Source organism: Phlebotomus papatasi, chromosome 3 (assembly GCF_024763615.1).
Source record: "Phlebotomus papatasi isolate M1 chromosome 3, Ppap_2.1, whole genome shotgun sequence".
In the NCBI taxonomy this organism is placed as follows: domain Eukaryota; kingdom Metazoa; phylum Arthropoda; class Insecta; order Diptera; family Psychodidae; genus Phlebotomus; species Phlebotomus papatasi.
The window spans coordinates 31,230,113-31,252,256 of record NC_077224.1 but is presented as its reverse complement, the minus strand read 5'-3'; the positions used below and the strand labels follow the sequence as shown (position 1 = coordinate 31,252,256).

The window sequence follows — 22,144 nt, the reverse complement described above, 5'->3', positions numbered from 1 at the left end:
TCTGTAAGCCAAATATTCCAAAAATAGGGCTCAAAATTTCATTATTTTTTTTAATTTTACATAATCCTTCCTCGAATCCCTTGAAACTTTGTAAGTTTAAGAAGGTTCATGTGGGTTATCTAAAATAAAAATTTCAAGCCTAGAAAATAGTGAATATTGAAATTTTCGTTTTGACAAATTTTGCCCCAGTCACCCCTAATAATGAGGTGATCATAAGGAAAAAGAAATGCTGAATGTATTTTTTTTATAACATTGCCTAAAATAATCGAGTTTGGACCTTTTCAAGTCGGTGGCCAGAAGTGGTTACAAAACTGGCGAAAAGTAGTGAAAAGTGGCGATGAAGTGGTTATTTTTGCATTGTTAATAAAAATCAGTTTTTTAAGTAGTCCAGCGTTAAATTCTAGGACTATTGTTTTCACGAATCAAGAGCCAATACATCTGAGTAGTTTTATGTCAAATTTGAGTTATCTTGTAATAAGAGTTCAAAAGTTATAATAAAATTAATTTCTCTTTTTCCTAAACATGGCGATAAGTGGTTACTCAACCCTACAGAAAAAACCAAAATTTACATATTAATCAAACAAAAATTTCATTTTTTTTGTCCCCCCCCCCCCTTTAAACCCCTTGATCAGGTCTTTAGACCTTAGGCATATTTTGACAGATATCCTGTCCAATAAAATACCTAAAAACGGATCAAGCTGTCAATAACTTAAAAGATAAATAATCAATAAATAACAGAAACCGGAATACACACACTTAAAAGAAAAATTTCATATGTAGGATAATTTAACCTCATTCTTCTCTATGTAAAGGTTTCAATAAATTTAAAAATGTTATTTTATTTTAATATCATAATTTTGTCAATAAAAAAATAGAAATTAGAAGAAAGTTCAGTTTTCTCCACTTTAACTCTTTCGCGTCCATAGGGTAATGTCATGACTCGGGGAAAAAAGTTTTTTTTGGGTATTTACATTAATTGAAATCTATCTGTTCGTGCACGACATCATAATAGAAGGATGTAAGATTCTTGGCTCATTTTCTCAAGACTCCAGTTAGATTTCAATTAATGTAAATAGCCAAAAAGAAACTTTTTTCCCCGGGTCATATATGACCCTATGGACGCGAAAGAGTTAAAGACGAGTGGATCCACCGGTAAACCAATAAAAAATTCTCACTCAAGTTGATTTTTCTCTAAATGTTAGTATGCAGAGGAGACCGGAAGATTAACTTAAAAATAATTTTTACGAAGAATTTGTGAATTGTTTGAAGCATTTGAATCAAAATATTTTAATGATCATTATATCTTGTATACTAATTTAAATTTTCAAAATTTTTAGAGAAATCAATAAACCGAAAAAAAAATCAAAATTTGATATCCTACAAAATCACAAAATTGAAATCAAATATTCATACAATGTATTTAAAATATTAATTGTAAAAAAAAACTTTTAACTGACCTTGAGTGCACTGAGGAGGGAGAAGGTCTTAGGGCAGATGTCACAAGAGAATTCCCCATCATTGTTCAACAGAGAACTTCCCCAATTAGACTGTGGTTCCGGCTGCTGTTGCTGTTCCAAACTTTCACTTAGTGCCGTCACCAAAAGCGACGAACTGAACATACTGTTCTCCATCTCGTGAATCCTCAAGTGCTTACTGAGCGGTGACTTATCCTGGAACTTCCTTCCGCACACATGGCACGAATACTTTCCCGTATCACTGCCAGCCTCCTCAGCATCACCACTTATCCCATCCAAAATACTCTTCTTGGCCGCCCCGTGTGTCCTGAGATGATACCCAAGTTCTGTCTTATCAAAGAACACCTTACTGCAAACCTCGCACGGGGATGGCATCTGAGGTCGTGGATGCTTCTTATGCCGATGCACCCACAGTGATTTCCTCGTACCGTAGACATTGCCACAGTCTCGGCATGTGTAATCCGTGGAATCGTGCTCTTCGTGGGTGTTCATATGAATGGTGAGCTTCTTGTTGGAATTGAAATTCTCATCGCAGTAGCGACACTGGAACCACACTTCGATGGGCGTATAATCTGGCAGACCTTCACTCTTTTGTTCTTCTTCTTTGGAAACAGCATTTGGTTGCTCAACAACTTCCTCAAATTCGGGCAAACTACAAAAAAAAAGATTAAAGATATAAAACATAAATTCAGCAGGTGAAACATGAATCAAACACCAAAGAAACATTAACATCTTAAAATAGATCTTCTTGTTGCCATAATGTTAAAAAAAAATCATAGCACATGGATAATAAATCTACCTAATTTAATTTAAATTTAATTAAAAATTAGTGGCTAATTCATGCCTTCCATTTTTATTTATTAACTCCAAAGTCGATCACATTCAGGTATAATTTTGTAGATCTGAAATTTGATCGATGAATAAATTAAAGACATGATAACTAAACACTTACTGAAGTCAGGATTAAATATAATCCACAACTACTTCCCCCATCAAATTGTTTCTTATTTTTTTGCTAAATTTTTTAAATCATAAAAAAATAATTTTGATTACCAAAAAAAAAAAAATTTTTTCAGTAATGACAAGCGCACAATAACTTTTGTTTGTAAATATGTTTTTAAAATTTCCCATGAGAATGAGCGAGATGACTAGATCTAGATCTCACTCACTGTCATTGAAACGTCAAAAACGTGTTTACTAAATAAAAGTTATTGTATGTTGTGCATAAAAATGAATTTCACTCAATAAATAAATCGATTTGTTCAACAATAAAAATTTTGTTTAGTAAATAAATTTATTTTGATCAGTAAGGTAAGTGTGCCAAATTTCGGCATAGTTGCATGCAAACGTCAAAGTCTCAAGTTTGAATACATTTTAAAATGAATAAAAATATAGACATAGCTTTGGTGCCCTATTTCGGCCACCTTCATTCTCATAGTTCCTCGCCCTTCGGGAATTCTTCCAATATCTTCTCCACGTCATTTCGTTTGTTCAAGCTGTATTTTTTTGTTATTCTTTTGCATTGTATAATCTCTAGAGTACGTAAAATCTAAAAGTTCATGGAAATTCGAGAAACAAAAAAGGCGGCCGAAATTGCAAGCTGGCCGGAATTTGGCACACTTACCCTAAATAAAACGATCTTTAGCATTAAAAAAATATTTTTGGTCAATAAAAAAATCAATTTTAATCCAGAAAATAAATCGATTTTGCTCAGTAATGGCTCTTGCACACTGACTGGTAATATTTCATGTAATCTAAATTCACATCTCTTTCTTTCTCAAACATTTTTACATATGTCTATCCCACCTTATCGCACTGTACTTCTTCTTCTTCTTCTTTTGAACAAAAACACCAAATTAAATTTAGTACAATCGAAGTTTGAATGTTAAAGAATGCCATAGATATATACAAAACATTTGAGAAAGAAAGTGATGTTAATATTTATTTCATGAAATTTTCCTGATCTAAAACGAAAAAAACGATTTTGATGAGTAAAAATCAATTTTGATATTAAACCGATCTGATACAACCAAAAAGAAACAATTTTAATAAAAAAATAAATAAAATTGTGTTCAATAAGTGAATTTTGTTCGGTAAAGTAATTTTACTCAGTAATGCCTCTGGCACACATTTTTAGATCGGTCAAATTTAATGAAAGCAACATTTACATCCCCTTCTTTCTATAAAGATTCCCATAAGTTTACCTAACACTTTAGAATGAATTCGAAATTAGACTGAACTAAATTTAACTTGACTCACGCAAAACTTTTAAGAATGGGATGTGAATTTCGACTTCATGAAATTTTCCTGGTCTAAAAGTTGTGTAGGAGCCACAAGTAATTTATGTTCAATAAATTAAATCGATTTTAGTCATTAAAATTTTGATTATAGTAAGTAGATGGATTTTGCTCAGTAAAATATAAACTTTGACATTAAAAAAACCTATTGCAGTCAAGATAAGTCAATTTTGCTTTGCTTATTAAATAATTCGATTGTGTTCAATAGATAAACCGTTTTTAATCTGTAAAGTAAATCGATTTTGTTCAGTGCATAAATTGTTTTTTTTTGTTATTTTAATTAATAAAAAAGATTAAATTATGATTAATAAGTAAATTTTACTCAGTAAATAAATCGATTTTGATCAGCAAAAAAATCGATTTTGGATTCTAAAAACAGCAAATTCGGTCAATCAGTCAATTTTGCTTAATTAATAATTTTATTGTGCTCAATAAATCAATTTTATTTAATAAAACAAATATTCAGTTTGATTTTAGTCAATAGACAAGCAATTGTGTCAATAAAAAAACAATTCTGGTCAGTAAAATAAATCGATTTCGTTTAGTGAATAAATTATTTTTATTGAATTAAAAAATCAATTTTGTACTGTAAATTAATCGAGTAAGTAAATTTTATTCAGTAAATCAATCGATTTTGATCAGCAAAAAAATCGACTTTGGATTCTAAAAACAGCAAATTCGGCCAATCAGTCAATTTTGCTTAATTAATAATTTTATTGTGCTCAATAAATCAATTTTATTTAGGAAAAAAATGTTCCGTTTGATTTTAGTCAAAAGAAAAGCAATTGTGTCAATAAAAAACCAATTTTGGTTAATAAAATAAATCGATTTTGTTTAGTGAATAAATTATTTTTGTTCAATTAAAAAATCAATTTTGTACTGTAAATTAATCGATTTTGGTCAATAAAATAATTTGATTTTCCTCAATTGGAAAAAAAATCTATTTTGATGAGTAAATGATAGGGTAATTGTACCAAATTCCGGCATAACTGCATGTAAGCATCAAAGTCTCAAGTTTGAAATGTAATATTTTTTAATACAAATTGTTTTTTTTACTACTTCTTTTTAAGGAGTGTTGCTTGGAACCATTATTAATCGTTATTATTAATACATTTTAAAATGAATTAAAAAGGGACAGATAATCCTAACCGGCTTATGTAGGTGAGATTCTTAACGTGAGCTAACTCGGAGTGCATGCAAATTCGATTTAGAGCTGAAGTTGGGAGACGCCATTCAGTTATCTTGAATAAAATTCGTGAAATTATACAAATTTTGTATTTAAACCAAAATATCAAGGATTTGGATGAACTGACAGAAAAGTGATATATGGGTGAAATGTAGACCAGAATGTTCTCTATAATTTTCCCATAGAACATGATCTCATCGATTACTCAGAAGCCAAGATAATCGAGGTTTTTTGTTTCTTAACTCGTTTTTTCATCCAGAGTTCCCCAAGTAATCATTTGTTGAACTTCAACTATATCAAAGAATTATTGTATTTTGTGGGACTTTCCATTTAAAACCCTATTTTAAGTGTCTTGGTGGAGTAGAGGCAGTCAAATTGGCATCTGAGTGATTTCAAAGCGTTATTATGGGAAAAATCAATTTTTTCACACTTAAACGGCAAAATCGGAGTGATAGCGTGGTCTGGGTGGAAAATGATGTATGGACGAAATGTAGAGACAAATGTGCTCTACAATTATGTTGAAGTAATCATCAAAATCGGTTCAGCGACAGTCGAGATAATTGAGGTTATGTGATATTGAAATTGGTTTTTCGACTGTGGCGCCCCTGGTGTTGGTCCCACGAAGTTCAAACATTCTAGAAAGTTGTAGCATTTGGTGAGATCTTTCGTTTAAGCCCTCAATCATCAAAATCGGTCACATAGAACCGGAGATATGATTTTTTGAATTTCGTGAAATTTGACCCCTCATATCTCCGGTTCTATTAAAACCACAGCGCACATACGCACCATTTTGGAAACGTCCTAGACTGGACTACAACATACTAAAATTTCATTAACTTGCACAATGCCGTTTTTGAGAAAAGTGACTTTGAATTTCGATGAATTTTGACGCTATCACAGCGCCACCTGTGGTGACTTTTTGAACTTCCATCTGAAAGTGCTCATCGAGACGAAACCAAAAAGGTAAAATTTATGTCGATATGTTAATTAGAACCGGAGATAGAGGCCGGTCAATGTTCGAACTTTGACCCCTTATAGCTCGGGTCAGGGGTTATGGATCGACTTAAGGTTTTTTTTGTTTGATAGGTATAATCAACGACTACAACATACTAAAATTTCAGCCCGATTGCATAAGGAATTTTTGAGTTATTTAACTTTTAAGATTTAAAAATTTTCTTTTTAATAATAGCGCCCCTAGCGGTGGTTATATGAACTTGCGATGTTAGAAGAGGAAGTGGCATTTCACGAGAGCTTTCCAAAAAGCCCTCATTTTTTAAATTCTGACAATTAGAACCGGAGTTATGGCCATTTTAAGAAAAATTTTTTGGACCCTTATAGCTCGGGTCAGGGGGGTCGGGGGACCTTAAGTTTGATATTGATGGAAAGCTCTAAGGCCCAGCTATAACATACTAAAATTTGAGCCCGCTCGATGCCATAGGGCCGGAGCTATTGAGAAAACAAAAAAAGGGGGGTCTTCAAAATGGCGGAAGGAGGGGTGGGGGGTGGGGGGTCAATGCACCATGTTGCAATTTTCATACGATATTTAACCTTTGCCGAAAACCGCAAGTCGATATCTTTTTTAGTTTAGGAGCTATTAAGCTCCAAAGAGCGGCCGGCCGGCCGGGAACGTAACTTAGCCCCCCATATATTCGTGATCAGGAAGTGGCGAAACACATTTTGGCCAAGTTTGAGCGCGATCGGAGGACATGAAATTTTGTTAGGATTATAGTAGGTGAGATTGTTAAGAATCTCACCTAATATACAGTGCCCTCTTTCTAATCCGGATCGCCGTAATCCGGACGAGTTGTCGACGGTTACATTTAAAATATCTTTGAGGTTATGTATACATGCATGTTCAGCAATGAAAATGAATTATCCTGAGATATTTTTGTTTAATAAATGAAGTATAATGGAATAGACTTCTCTAATTATGTCTTTTTAATCTTCTTTAAAAGTTTTATTCTAATTCTACAAAAAGAAAATCTTGTATTATATTTTCAAAACGTTGAACAAATTCAAAAAATCCATCCGGATTACGAAGCGGACATCTGTCATATTGTCTCCCAATCATCCGAATTACAAAGCGGGCACTGTAGACATAGCCTTGATGGCTTATTTCAGCCACTTTCATTTTCATACAGTTTATCATACAGTTTTCATACAGGTTTATCGATAGATTTGGGCATCAAAGCCTTTGTAAATTCCACAAAAAGTGCTCAATTATAAAGAATCACGATAAAATAAGAACACAGCAATTTTGAACGAATTAGCTTCATAATTAAACGTGAAAATTGTCAACAATCGCCGGATTGAAAAAGATATCGATTGAGCGAGAGTCTACTGTAATTCCTTGCCCTTTCGGAAATCTTCCAATGTATTTTTCATATCATTTCGTTTGTCCAAGCGACTTTTTTCTTTATTTTTTTGCATTGTGTAATCTATAGAGTTTGCAAAAACTAAAAATCCGTGGAAATTCGAGGAACAAAAAGAGTGGCCGGAATTGCAAGCTGGCCGAAATTTGGTACACTTACCCTATCAATTTTGGTCAATAATCAAAACGATTTCGCTCGGTAAAAAAAAAAACGACTTTGATCAGTAAAATCTTCAATTTCGATCAATAAGTCAATTTTTATAATTACATTCCTGTCCAATAAATAAAATCGATTTTGCACAGGAAAAGCAATTAATTGAGGCTACGAAAATAAAATAAGTTAATTATCCTTCTTAATATAACTATTGCATTTTACTTTATAACAAGACTGACACTGCAAATTATACCTGCTTAACCTAGTTCAATAATGTGCTAATTGTTTTCAAAAGTCAGTCATCAAAGTTTTATGTGTAAATTATTGAACTTCATAATTCTCGAAATTCCTATCTCTCAATCTCAACTCTCCATTCTATTGCTAATTAATTAAAAAAAACATTGCCATAATAGTGCTACTAGTGTCAATTAGAGATGTAAAGTCTCTCAACAACGTACGACAAGAATTTTTATGATAAATTTTATTGCAATGTACCCTCACCTTGTCACCAAATGAACCGTATTAACATGATCTCTCAGCTGCTCCACACTCCTGTACACCGTATGACAAATGTTACATTCATAGTGTTGCTGATCATTTGACATTGTCTCATCCTCTTTAACTGAGATATTGTGTGTCCTGAACATGTGGACTCTCAAGCCTTTCTCATTGCTAAATTCCGCCGGACACAAGTCACAGCTCACAAATTGACAATCATTGATTTGATGCTCAATCAGAAGATGATTCCTGTAGCCAACTTTACTGCTGATCCTCTTCTGACACACACGACACCGCATCCTCGAATTGTACTGGAGTGGCTTTTGTGATGTCCCTGGCTCACTTGTTAGGTCAACTGTGACATCAGCCTTCTGTGGTGTAGTCTGGGCAGTTTGAGATGTTCCTGGTGTCTTGGAAGTACTTTCACGTGGCTTCGCAATAATCTCAACACCATCCAAATGCAAATTGAGTGCATCCACGACAGATTGTGGATCCTTAGGTTCCTTCTTCACCTCATTTTCCACCTTGGTGATCTGCTTAAATAATGCCTCATCGCTGTCCAAAACAAGATGAGTAGTCATTGTATGATACTGGAGACCTTCTTCAGTGTTGAAAGAAGCCTTGCAGATGCTACATGAGTAGACTTTGAGTTTGGTATGGATGGCTAAATGAGTTTCAAACTCATCACGTGCCTTCACAGTGAAATCGCATTGCTGACACATGAAATTCCCATGAGACACCTGATGCTCAATCCAAGCCTCCTTCTTCTCAAACTGCTCCTTGCACTCTCTACAGATGAAGCTGATGGGTTTCACCTACGCACAAAATATAGTTTCAAAGGAATTTTAACGTTGAAATACAGTGGCGACAAGATAAATAGCACACCTTCAGAGATTTTCCTATTTTGATGTTTTATGACACAATATCAAACTTTATACCTAATCATGCATTATTTTTTAGAAAACATAAATGCCCATTATAAATAAAAATGATAATTATTTAATATTTGTATCTGTTAAAACCATGTGTTTTTGTCATTTTATGAGTTTAAGGTATAACTCTTGCGGCCAATTTAAATAGCACACTTTCATTTTCTCTGAAAATATTTCCTGAAATTTACTTTTATTTTAAAATTCACTATATTTCTGTATTTTTGATCATATAGGGGAAGTTTGGCATGTTTCGCACGCGCGAGCCTTCGAACAAACCGAATTTTCTCTTTGTTGGGAAAGAGATGAATCCTAATTTCTTAGCCATAATATGGGTAATTATAAAACACATCTTTAGAACAAAAATAGGCAGTCTAGCCCTTCTTTCCTAGGATCTAGGATCATAAGTAGAAAATTGGCCCAAAATTGATAATTTTGATGACACACATTTCGTGTGATTTCTTACAGCTAAGTTCATTTTCAGAAAAAACCACTTACACCAATGGATGATGGGTTAATGTGGGTTGATATTTACGTAATAATGTTTTGCATCGGAGGAAGTTTTTCCCTACTGGCGAAAAACTCGCAAATACTACACTGCGTAATAGTTCAACCGCTGAAAGTGTTATGGTTCGGCAACCCATTAGGCAACTCCAGCAGCTTGAAAATCAGAACCTAACCTCAGTGAGGAAAACAAAGGGAAGAAGAGATGAAGAAAGGGTTCAGAGAGACCAAGAAAATTCAGCTGATAAATTTTTTATGTTGTCACATTCGAAATCCTCACATTTTAGTCAATTTGTCGACATTAAAATGCAAGAAAAATAGTGCTTCAGATAAATGGCAAAAAATTGCTTTAGGGACAGTCTTTGAGTGTAATGATGGTTTTCACGGATTCATGGCTCATTAATCTAGCAATCGATAAAAAATATTCAATTGGGAGGAAGAGCTATTCCAGGAAAAAATGCAATGACGAACCTATATCACCTATAAGTTGAACCTTGGCTCCACAGGCAAGGTTCGCACAAATCGTCATACTTTTTTCATTTTCCTGTCCAGGAAAAATCAGAGATTTTGTGGCAATAAATCAGGCACATATAGAAACCCAAAAGACCAGAGATTTTTTGATGTAGCGTAACCTACTGCCCATTTCACAGTTTAGTCAGAAAAAAATCTTAAAAATGGACTTCGAGAAAACGTGCGAACCATGCCTAACTTCCCCTATTAGTGCCACAAATTTTCGTAAAATAAAATTATGAGAACTGAAAAATAATGTAAATAGAGCCTTTGGTGCAGATTTTCAGGCTTTACGTAAAAGAATTTAGGATAACTAAGAATTTTTTTTGTAAATTTTATTGTTCAAGGAAGATAACCATCAATTCAATAATTTTTTTATGATCAAACTTACAAATCAAACAAAAACTCGAAAATTTCGAGAAAGAATTGCGATTTCTAGAGAAGATTCTGCCATTGTTCTTATAGTAAAACTGAATTTATTTGCCGCCATTACGAAAGTAAATAAACAAATTGAACAAAATTTGAAAAAGTAACTGATGTGAGCATTACTGAAAGCCAATTATGTAAAAATACCCGATTTGGAAGTGTTTCCAGGCGTACAGAGTTAGTATCCAAGCGAAACCATACCTGTTGTTTGATTTTTGTAATAATAATAATAATAATAATAATATATTTATTCACTCGAGCTTTACAAATATAAATATTGTCTCAGCAGAAAGGGAAATTGAAAGTAATCGTTAGAAGTTACTAGCAGCTCGAGCGGCGGCTGCCGCCGACTACACACAGGCCTCCAAAAGCAAAACGGCAGAAAAGCTTTCGTCCTTGGCGAATTTTGTACAATCAAATATCGCAGTCAAAATAATGCGTCAAAAGGGATGTTCTGCTCGGCCAAAAAAATAGAATCACTTTCATTTATTTTTATAAACTGAAATTCATTTCGAGTATTTAAAATATAACAAAATATTAGTGTAATGTCAGTAATTCTTAGTGTCTTGACAATTAATTTTCCAAGTTTGGATAAATGAAAAGTATGAAAAATTGGAGAAAATGTAGAAATTTCTTGTTAGAGGCTCTATTAGATTTTTGAGGCTACGAAAGCATGGAATGATCGTAAAAGTCATAGCTGACCACAGTAACTTACGAAAATTAATAATCCATGAGACAATATAGTGTTTACGTGAACATAAGACTCGAAATTTTGACTGCCACCGATTCCACGGGTCAATCGTTGTTCAAAGATGAACATGGATACACAGCACTTAAGGATATTTAAAAATTTGTTCAATAATTATTAAAGCCCACTTCAAGCACATATTAATGGTGTAGGGACTTTATTATCAAAATTTACGGAGAATTCCGATACATCCTGTGAAGGAACTATCTTTAAACAAGTCCTTTAGACTAAAAGAGGCAGAAAACCTTCATCTTTCTTCTCACTCAGAATGTTGATAGGATCCGTTAAAAGACTGAACTATTTAGAATAGAATATTAGGTATTGCTGAGTGATTGCAATACCCAAGGATGGGGTATGTTTTTTCCTTAACTATAAGGACCAAAGGATCGGGACTAGTTTCAATATATTTTCTATATCCTTAATTAATAGGACAATAGAGTCTCGTCCCTTAAGGACCCATAGTTTTCTTAATATATCAAAATTGCTTTGTGCAATTTGCTCTTAAAATTCACTAAATTTATCGATATTTAACCTGAAATTTCATGGACTTCTAGTATGAATCCTGGAATAAAATTTGTATCAAATTATTTCTAGGACTTTTTATTCCAAGGATTCATCCACAAAATCCTAATCATCTTTACAATTTAGCCAATATTAATGAAAAAAGTTATGATGTTTTCCAAATCATAAGAGCAAAATTGTACATTTTCAAGGCTAAATTTAACCCATTTACAAAGGTAAATTGGAAATTTGATCTATGGCAACCTATTTTTGAACTATTCAAAAATATGTTTGCTAAATAAGAATTATAAAATAATCAATAGTTTAAAAACTATTGAAGATTTAAAATATCTTGATTTTCCCATCAATAATTGGCTCACCCGGCAATGGTGAAAAGCGACACCGGGAAATGAAAACAAAGCATGCAATCAGTCAGAAAAATTTTAGTAAATAAGAAAATTGTGTCATTAAAATTGCATATTTAGATTTGGGTCATATTTTGGCATTGAATGCTTGAAGTGGGATACCAAAATTTGTATAAAAGCTTTAAAATTTTTCTAAATAAATCAGACTAAAGCCAGCAATCAACAAGGTGTTTTAATACCAGCAGCAGAGTACAGCGGCATTACTCTTAGATAGAGCAAGTGCCTTAATGACTCTGCAGGGCTTTTCTCTCACCATCCAGGGCCTTTCTGATCATCGGCACTTGCGTGCCTAAATAATCAACGGCCCAGCTCCAATTGCCTCCAGTGGCAATTTTAGAGTCGGCTTTCAGCGAGATTCCTAGAGAAAGTTCTGCTGAGATTCTGCATTGAGGCTCCCCACAGCCGAGTTGCGTGCAGATTTTTCTGCCCTTCCCCAGAGAGGCAACTGATCGTTGCCTATAACAGGTGGCATTTCTGCCTTATACCCGAGGCCTTTGGTCAACCATTAGAGGCTGTCGAAGGACGCCGGGGACAACTCAACCAGGATCCGCAGACTAGGAAACTCCTGGAAGCCACTCGAAGAGTAGGGAATTATTCTGAGCTATTCGGAATAATTTCGTCCTCTAGCCTGAGCTCTGCTCAAGGCGGAGCTTGGACAATCGTATTAAGAAAACAACAATTCGGGATTTTTGAATTGTTCAATGTGGTAAAATCAACCTAGCATTTCATCGCAAGGTATTCTATGGGACAAATAAAGTTGAAAAGGTCCTCAAGTAAGTCCTGGCAAATTTAGAAGTAGATTTTTATCAACAGGGTTACTTGGAAGGACGAACATGATGACGCGGTTAATTACTTTAATAAAAGAAGTTTGAAATTTCCAATAAGTAACAAGTCTGGATTGAAGCTAATCATAAAAGAATCCTATTTTATAATGAAATTGAATTTTTTCAACATTTTTTCGAAGTAAAATGTTGTATATTGCTCTTCCCGGACAAAATTTTTGGATCTATGGCATACAAGAACAACTATCATTTTTTTATGTTTCAAGGATTTAAACACTGTGTTTTCATGTTCGTCCTTCAATGTGATACAAATGATCGAAATCTATTTCTACCTTAACCATGACTTATCTGAGGACCCTTTCAACTTTATTTGTCCCATAGAATACCTTGCGATGAAATGCTAGATTGATTTTACCACATTGAACAATTCGAAAATCCTGAATTGCTGTTGTTTTCTTAATGCGATTGATCCGTGGAACCGGTGGCAGCCAAAATTTCGAGTCTTATGTTTACGTAAACGCTATATTGTCTTATGGATTATTAATTTTCGTAAGTTACTGTGGTCAGCTATGACTTTTACGATCATTCCATGCTTTCGTAGTCTCAAAAATCTAATAGAGCCTCTAACAAGAAAGTTCTACATTTTCTCCAATTTTTCATTTATCCAAACTTGGAAAATGAATTGTCAAGACACTAAAGAATTACTGACATTACACTAAAATTTTGTTATTTTTGAAATACTCGAAATGAATTTCAGTTTATAAAAATAAATAAAAGTGATTCTATTTTTTTTTTGGCCGAGCAGAACATCCCTTTTGACGCATTCTGAGTAAAAACTTTTTCGACATAAGGCAATTACCTTAACATTCCTAAATTATTTTTTTTTAAATATACTAGAAAAAAAATTACCAAAAGTTAAAAAACTCCAGTTTTAAGGAATGATTCTATTTTATTGGCCGCCACTGTATGTCACATCTATCAAAATTTTTCACAATATTTGTGAGAATATTCAATAAAACGATTTTCAACAAAATAATACAAATTAAAAAATTATTTTATCTAATTAAGAATTTGTGTCGGCTTATTTTATGAATCTTATTTTTTAATCTTTTAAATAATTTTCCCATCAGTTTATGATATTAATAAAAATGCAAATTAACACGAATATAAGAAAATTTGAAGACATTGTACTCTTAAATTTGTGAAAGAAGAAAACTATTAAAAGAATGTTGTTTCTCAATTTGGCAAAACTATCCCATATTCCGTATGAAAAAACATCCTTTTAACCCTTTAAGGATGATTGGGACACCGGTGTCCCATAAAGAAAAGAAATTTTCCTGACACCCTAAAGTTATTTTTTTTTCTTATGTTTGTACATAATTGTAAAGTAGAAGGTTGAAGGAATCTAGAATATTTTTTGCAAGTCTCTAACTATTTGCTATATAGTAAATATTTAAGCTCAAAAATGGCGAATTTTTAAATTCTCAAATTCATCATTGATTTTATTTATTTTTTATACTTACAATTTTTTTAAGCAAAACCCTTTTGGCAATAAAAACTACAATACTCATACGTAATATTTTTCATTAAAGCGAAAAATATTATTCATTGGATTTGCCAGAAAAATTATTTAAATCTTTGGGCTATTTTTGTCCCTATCGTTCATAAAAGCACAAAATACACCGAATCAGATTCTGTTGGACTTTCCAAGGTTAGAATGTAAGACTTATCATTGATTATGTTTCTCAGTTTAATTTTTATTGTTGATTTTCAGTCCGTAAAAAGTGTCTCGTCGTTAAAGGGTTAACAAACTTTTTTTGTTATTTTTTTTTTCAGTGTACGAATACTTCATAGGTTACACAACACAAAAATTTGCAATGTAAAATTTAGTTCACTAACCTTGGTCAAACTCAGCTCTCCATGGGCTGTCTTCACGTGCTCCCTCAGCTCAGTTTGGCGTGCAAAGCCCGTTTGACAGATCTCGCAGTGATAGGTCTTGGGCATCTTGTCTGGATGCTTTGACTCCATATGCCGCAATACATTGTAGTAATTGTTGTATTGCTTCCCACACACCGGACAATTTTGTACACTTCGACAATTTGACTGACCACTTTCTTCCTCTCTGAGATCATCATCACCATTCTGACTGGCCAACAACTGACTGGTAGCCTGCTTCTGAATAGATTCTCGGCCCAATTTTGTCAGATGAGTGGCATAGACGTGATCCAGGAACTGTGGATTGGAATCAAAACGTTCCTCACAGTTGCCACAAATGAGAAACACAATACACTCCATATTCCCATAGTGACGCTTTCTCTGACTACTCTCCTCAAATGTAGCCTTGCAGTAGGTACAATTACCCGTGGTAGGATCCCTGAAGTTCTGAACATCCGGATGAGACTCATTGACATGAATCCTGAAATCATTCTTCAAGCGGAAATGTTCAGTACAGAGTTTACATCCATATGCCTTATTGGCCAGAATCTCCTTGGGACCAATTCGTCCTGATGGCGATGATGTATGGAATACCTTGGAGATTGTCGTATCAGCCATATAGAGAGTGTACAAATTCAGGCAGTTCTTCTTCTTTAGATGCGCAATAAATTGTCCCTTTGTCTCAAATTGCTTCAGACACTTGAAACACATATTCCTGGGCAATGATAGAAATCTCTTTCGCATGTGCGACATGAAGGTTTTATAGGTGGAATATTCTTTGTCACAGCACTTGCACTTCATATCCTGATACTGTCCCAGGAACTTCAGATTGCGCCGTATAAAAGAAAGTTTGTTCTCCGTGAGGAGATGTCGATATTTTTCTGGTTTTGTGTAGTCAAAGACCTCAGGTGGCGGTTTGGATGGTTTCTTGAGAATCGGCATAGTAGGCTTTATGTCATCGCCACTTGCAATTGATGCTGATCCACTCACATGTCCACCATTTCCCACCTGCTGCTGATCACCCGGACGCTTTGGCATCATGGTCAATGGTGGTGGCTTGGGCATCACTGTAATATCCCCATTTTCCGCCGAAATCTTTATCCCATGGATATTTCGCTCATGACGACGAGCATTGGCACGATTGGAGAATTTCATTTGGCAAATTTGACATCTGGCCGGAATTGATGGCTGTGGCTTACGCCTCATCTGTCCAGGAAGACCACCACTAAAATTGAGTGATGAATCCCCATCTTCCATATCCTGGTCATATTCCTCGAGATCCGTTGCCAAGTAATTATAAGGATTGACATGGTTAATATGAGTTAGACCGAGAGACGTGAGTATCGGCGGTCCCTCGTCATTGTGCGCAGTGTCATTCTGATACTCCTCCTCCAAATCATTGTCAGCGAGAAATTGACTCGGATCGAGCTCCATGTTGACGGTAACTGGGCCCTGGAATTCCCCAAAAAAAAAAAAACAAAAAAAAAGAAACCTTCAGTCAGTCACTCAGGGGGCTTTCGGCGGATTTTCTCTGTGACGAATGCGAGTGACAACATTTGCCGTGACCTACATTTCTTTGTCCACATCCCATTTTATATCCCTCTACTATACCATTCATAAAAATAATTCTATATTCTATATAAAAACGGTGAGTCAGCCCATGTGTCCTAATTTTTTTTTGCTTGCATTTTTCTAATTAGGCAAAAAATCTTTTTAAAAAAAATGATTTTTGTACTCGTATTTTTTTACCCTTTCGTCCTTACACTCAGAAAAATAATCGAGTAAAACTTACTAGAATCGATGTTAAATTAACTCTTTTTCGTTGTGATTTTCGATTAACTATATTTTAGAGTTGATTTTACTTCTATCGGAAGAGTTGTTTTAACTTTTTTTTTGTCATATGACAAAAGAGTGTGAATAACTCTTTTTAAGACTGAAAATAACTCGTTTCAAGTGTTAAAAAAAAAACTTTTTTTTAGAGTTAATATAACTCTTTCAAATCCCAAAATGGATAGGGTAAGTGTGCCAAATTTCGGCATAGTTGCATGCAAGCGCCAAAGTCTCAAGTTTGAAATGTAATATTTTAAATACAAATTGATTTTTTTTATTCTTTCTTTTGTAAGAGTGTTGTTTGGAACCTTGTAAAGAGTTTACCGTCTTTATTTACTCTAAAATCATTCTTAATACATTTTAATATGAATAAAAATATAGACATAGCTTTGGTGCCCTATTTCGGCGACCTTCATTCTCATAGTTCCTTGCCCTTCGGGAATACTTCCAATATCTTTTTCACGTCCCCTCGTTTGTCGAAGCTACATTTTTTATTATTCTTTTGTATTGTATAATCTGTAGAGTACGTAAAATCTAAAAATTTCACGGAAATTCGAGGAACAAAAAAGGTGGCCGAAATTGCAAGCTGGCCGGAATTTGGCACACTTACCCTAGATCTTACAATTTTATATTTTTTTTTATTTCATCATTTTCTTTATGATTATTTTCTTGACATCAAGTTCCTTATGTTCCGAGCGAAATGTATTCATGAAACACTGAAAGGCATATTTCTAGTTGATATTCCTTATTAACTTGGTCACACGAAAATCTTGACTGAAGTATATTCTTAAAACGAAAACACTTAAGCATATACTTCAGTCGAGATGAAATTTTACATAGAAAAAGAGTAATAATTACATCGATATCCGACAAGTTAACCCTCTCTAACGGGTAAGACCGCCCCAGGCGGTCTTCACAAAAATCACATTTACAGCGACAATAAAGGTTTTATTTATTAAAAAATACTATAGTGTCCTCGGTAATAGTCTTATAAACATCTCTTGAAAGTTTAAACTCATTTTGACTCTTCGTTTTGTTGCTATTCCCAGTTTTGTGTGACAGATCAGAGAAAAAGCAACAAAAAATATTTGTGAAAAAAAGCTCATTTCCAATTTCCATAAAAATACCGATTTAAAGTTATCTGACTAAAATAAATTTATTTTTTACTGAAAGATATGTTATTCTACTTTGTATATTTTATTTAATAAATTTGAAAAAACTAAAAATGTGAATTTTAGAAGCAAAAATAGTTTCAAAAATTTTTTATATTTTCTCACCTAGCACCTAAACTAAAAGAGATAATGAAGAATGGAATGGTTTTTTCGACTTTATTGGATCATAATTATCCTAGAAAACATTGTTTTAGAACTTTTTTCGCATATTAAAAAAAAAACACCGTTAGAGGGTTAATTCAACTCGCACGAAGTGTTGTTTCAACTCTATTTACTGAAATTTACAACGAAAAAGAGTAATAATTACATCAATATTCTTCGAGTTAATTCAACTCGACGATAGAGTTGTTTCAACTCTATAGTTTTTTTTTCTTAGTGTAGAAGGCTAATCCTTTCAAAACGTATGAATAATTTATTATCTTTTGAATATTTGGAATATTTTCTAATGAGTTTTTTTTTAGACAGATACATTATTTTATAAGTCTTAAAAAATCAAGAATATGGAAAAAAATCAGACTAGCTCTAGAAGTCTAAAATCATAAATTTAATTTAAAAAAGAAATTAAAAGGAAAAATATATTTAAATTAACTACGAATAAATGCGACAAAAATTTGGCGTTGCAATTACTAAAAAAGAGCCTTATGCCCTTGACACACTTACGATTTAAGCCGAGGCATGGCTTAACGTGAATAATGATCAGATTACATTTCTATCAGTTTCTAACTAATCCGTATCTCGGCTTAAGAAGAGAAACGGCTTAGTTACTGGGAAACGGATGGGAATTTAGTAAAATACTTATTTTGATTATAACTACGATAAGCCATGCCTCGGCTTAAGTCGTCTAGGGTGTCTAGGTGTATCTAGGGTATTACATTCTTTTTCAATTTAAAATCCTTTAAATTCAATTACAATTCTTATGGCGCTGGCACACCTTTTCAATTTCGTGAAATTCAATCGATTGAAATTTTACCTCTCTTACTCTTTCAAATTGAAATCAGATATAGCTGTCTCTTTTCTTTTGAAATGGAAATTGAAATTTCAATTTCAATTTTAAATTTCATTTGGCAGAAAGAGACAACTATATCTGATTTCAGTTTGAAAGAGTGAAAGGTAAAATTTCAATTGATTGAATTTCACTCAATTGAAAAGGTGTGCCAGCGCCTTTATAATTCACAATTGTGGAACTCAGAGGTAAAATGGAACATATTCTGTGCTTTAGGCATAGGATATGTTTGATTTTGCCTCTGAGCTCCACAATTGACAAGTGACAATCGTTCGGAAGTTTATAAATAAACTTTTACATGTTAAAACATTAAGACTAAAGTTTTAAAGTTGACTTTTAACCCTTAAGGACGAGAAGATTAAAAGTCAGAAAGTTTTTTTCTGACTGTTTAGAACGAAACATATCTTTAGAAGGCCGTGGGAAAAAAATGTTTTTGGGTCAACGGTGACCCAATCGTCTTTAGAAACAGCTGTGTCCCATTTTTTCCCACGACCTTATAAAAGTTAGTGAGTTTTTCTGACCACCACCAATTTTTGACTCTCTCGTCCTTAAAGGATTAAAGGGTAACATATGATTTGTATTCATCTAAGGAGATCTAAGGATCTAAGGACCATTATAACCCTTTAAGGACGAATGGGACACTGGTGTCCCAAAACACAAAAAACATTTATTTTAACTATAGAAAATTATTTTGTCCTACAAATAATAGTCCGAAAATTTGGTTTTATTCTTGGGACACCGGTGTCCCATTCGTCCTTAAAGGGATAATCGATCAACGGGCGCATATGGCCGATGTCGCCACACGCCTATAAAACTTCAATCAAAAAATAATAATAATTTTCTCTAATAACTTTTAAAAAGTGTCAAATTTCTTTAAGTCAAAATGTAAAGGACTTCGCAAAGCGAAGCTTAAACTTAAATAAAGAAATTTAAAATAACTCAGAATAGGAAATCTTGAATTTTGTATTTATGTTCAACTTAAAACTTTCTTTTAAATTTAAAGCTCTCTCTTTCTCAGAATTGAAGGATCATCTACAGATCTACAGTATTAAATGTTATCACGGCCAGCCTTAAAATTAGAGAAAACTTAAAAAGAGTTCAACTTTTTTATTTCACTTTAGTTATTATCATGAAGCTTTTTACTATTTAACTTAAAAAAAAAACAATAAAATTGACAATTTATATTACAAGGTCGATTTAATGATTTAAATTTTTATATTTTATCTAAGAATAAAGACAAAGATCTTTCATTTGTAATGAATATTTCATTTTACACCAAAATAATTAAAATTAATACACCTAGATTGACCCATTCTTTATAGAAAATCTCCCGCGTTTTAGAGAGAATTGTGATTTTTTTTTAATTTACTTTTTTATTTATGAAAAATAACTATGCTTTCCAGATCATAACATAACGCAGAAAACTAATTTCACGATTTTTTAATCAAAAATAGCTCAGGACTTAATCAAGCTTCTACAAAAAAACATCCTAGAATAATAATTTTATTTTTATCATTGCTAAAATAATCTAAAAAAAAATGTTTTGCTCGAAATATCCATTATATTCCTTTGGGTACTCAGTGTCCCACAAGATACGAATAAGTTAAGTTAATGTTTAATCCCGCCCCATCCCCCAGATTCTCTATCTGAGCAAAACTATCAACATAGCCGTGGGCCTAACTAAACTATTTGAGGTGCCTGAGGACATTCCCCTGGGCAATAATATTCACTGTAAGTTGTCTTACCTCTTGCTCCTCTTCGTCCTTGGGCTCCTGTTTGATGAAAGTCTGTCCAGAAAAATAAATTTTCTAATTTTACCAAATGAAAAAAAAAAAATTAAACAAGGGAAAATTATGTCTTGCTCACTTCACTCTCTGCCACACTGGGTCGCTGAGAAGTGCTGACCGAGCTGCTCTTCGGCTGCTTCTCGGGATAGAAATCCTCATCTGGTGATGTTTCACGGGTTCTCTTACCCGCCACCTGCTGGTCATCGACTTCGCTAGGCGAGAAGCGTCGTTTCTTGGCATCGGCGACATCCTGATTGTGGGAATTGCTGAGTTGACGCTGAAGCTGTATGACCAGCCAGGTCTTCTGCTGTCTCTGGGCGGCGTAGCAGCGATTCTTGAAGCTCTGCCATGAGTTCAAGTAGCTGATGCACGCGTGACAGATGCGCGAGGAGAGACTGTCGGATTGATGAACCTGGCCATGGGGAGGAGAGAAGCAGAGAGAGAGAGGGAGAGTAAGAGATGTGGGAATATTGTGGGAAATGAGGCCAAGCAAAAGTGACCACTTGTCCGAGAGATGAGTTTGAGCATGAAGCCGCCGAAGCTCTGACATCTCGCCGAGGTGAATCATCCATGTGGTTGTGCGGAGTCACACAGAGAAGCCGTGCGCAATATTCAAGCACCAAACTCACCACACATTCCTCCTCAGCCTTGTGCTCTGGCTTGGGAGTCGCTCTCGAGCTCACGGAGTTGGCCTCAGCCACAAATCCAAGATGGCTGGCTCATCGAGGCAACTTACCCACCCCGAAACCCACTTTACCCCATCACTCAGACTTCCGGCCATAGTCACCGGACGCCACCAGACGGTGTCCGGGGAGGAAAAAATCAATATGGCCTCACCTTTATATTAACACAAGCCTGAATTTTCATCGCCAATGCCTCCCGATCGGCAGCTGCTGTCGCAAATATGGACACACACTCATTGTCCGGAGCCAAGCAGAGGCGGCAGCCTCTCTTGATGCCCATCGTCTCACTGCCTTCCATCACAATTTTCTTTCCAAATCACTTCACATTACCCCACACTCGTGGTGGGCCTAATCTTTTGAATCTTCTAGTCAGGAATTCCACTGATTAAATCCACACAAGAACCGCTCTCTCTGAAAAAAAGGTCTCCCAGGAAAGACGTTCTCCGCACACTCTGAACCACTCTCCGTTCTACACTGCACTGTGACATTTGCCCACCGAGTGGCATGAAAGTCCTCCTCAAGCATCGCCAGCCGTCTCTCTCACGCAATCATCGTAAGCTAAACACAGTCACACCTTCCATGATTCATTTGTTCACCATCTCACAGCGAGCTTTAAGTTTTAAGAATTTATCTCATTTGTTGAAAAATTTAATTTTAAATTTTTTTTACATAAAATGTGATCACTTTAGAGAGGTAATTTATTCAAATAAATACTTATATAGAAAAAATACAATATTACTTTACGCAAAAAATACATTATTACAAAAATCGTAAAGAATTTGCGAAATGGAAAAAAAGAATAATTAAGAAAAGATTACTTGTAAAAACGTTAAAAAAATCCCCTTTAATAAACACTAAAAAAAATCTATAAGAAATAGGGGAGACTGGGGCAAAATTTGTCTATGCTAAAATTTTAAAATTCGATATC

General features: G+C 34.2%; 1 protein-coding gene across 6 annotated transcripts in view; it reads right to left on the bottom strand.

The window, feature by feature from the left end:
• LOC129805264 (zinc finger protein hangover) overlaps positions 1-21,818 on the bottom strand; it is a 33,558-nt gene extending 11,740 nt beyond the window's left edge. For 4 of the 6 annotated variants that reach the window (XR_008752070.1, XR_008752072.1, XR_008752071.1 and 1 more), the window contains exons 1-6: positions 21,371-21,818; positions 20,613-20,945; positions 20,492-20,554; positions 14,706-16,193; positions 7,985-8,796; positions 1,458-2,127 (exon numbers count right to left, since the gene is read on the bottom strand). Coding sequence is in view for 2 of the 6 variants with exons in the window: in XM_055853047.1 (XP_055709022.1) it covers positions 1,458-2,127; positions 7,985-8,796; positions 14,706-16,193; positions 20,492-20,554; positions 20,613-20,945; positions 21,371-21,514 (3,510 nt within the window). In the remaining 4 variants the exon portion in view is untranslated. The remainder of the gene's footprint in view (positions 1-1,457; positions 2,128-7,984; positions 8,797-14,705; positions 16,194-20,491; positions 20,555-20,612; positions 20,946-21,370) is intronic. The other 2 variants (XR_008752073.1, XM_055853048.1) reach the window with 1 other exon arrangement.
• Positions 21,819-22,144: the final 326 nt, after the last annotated feature.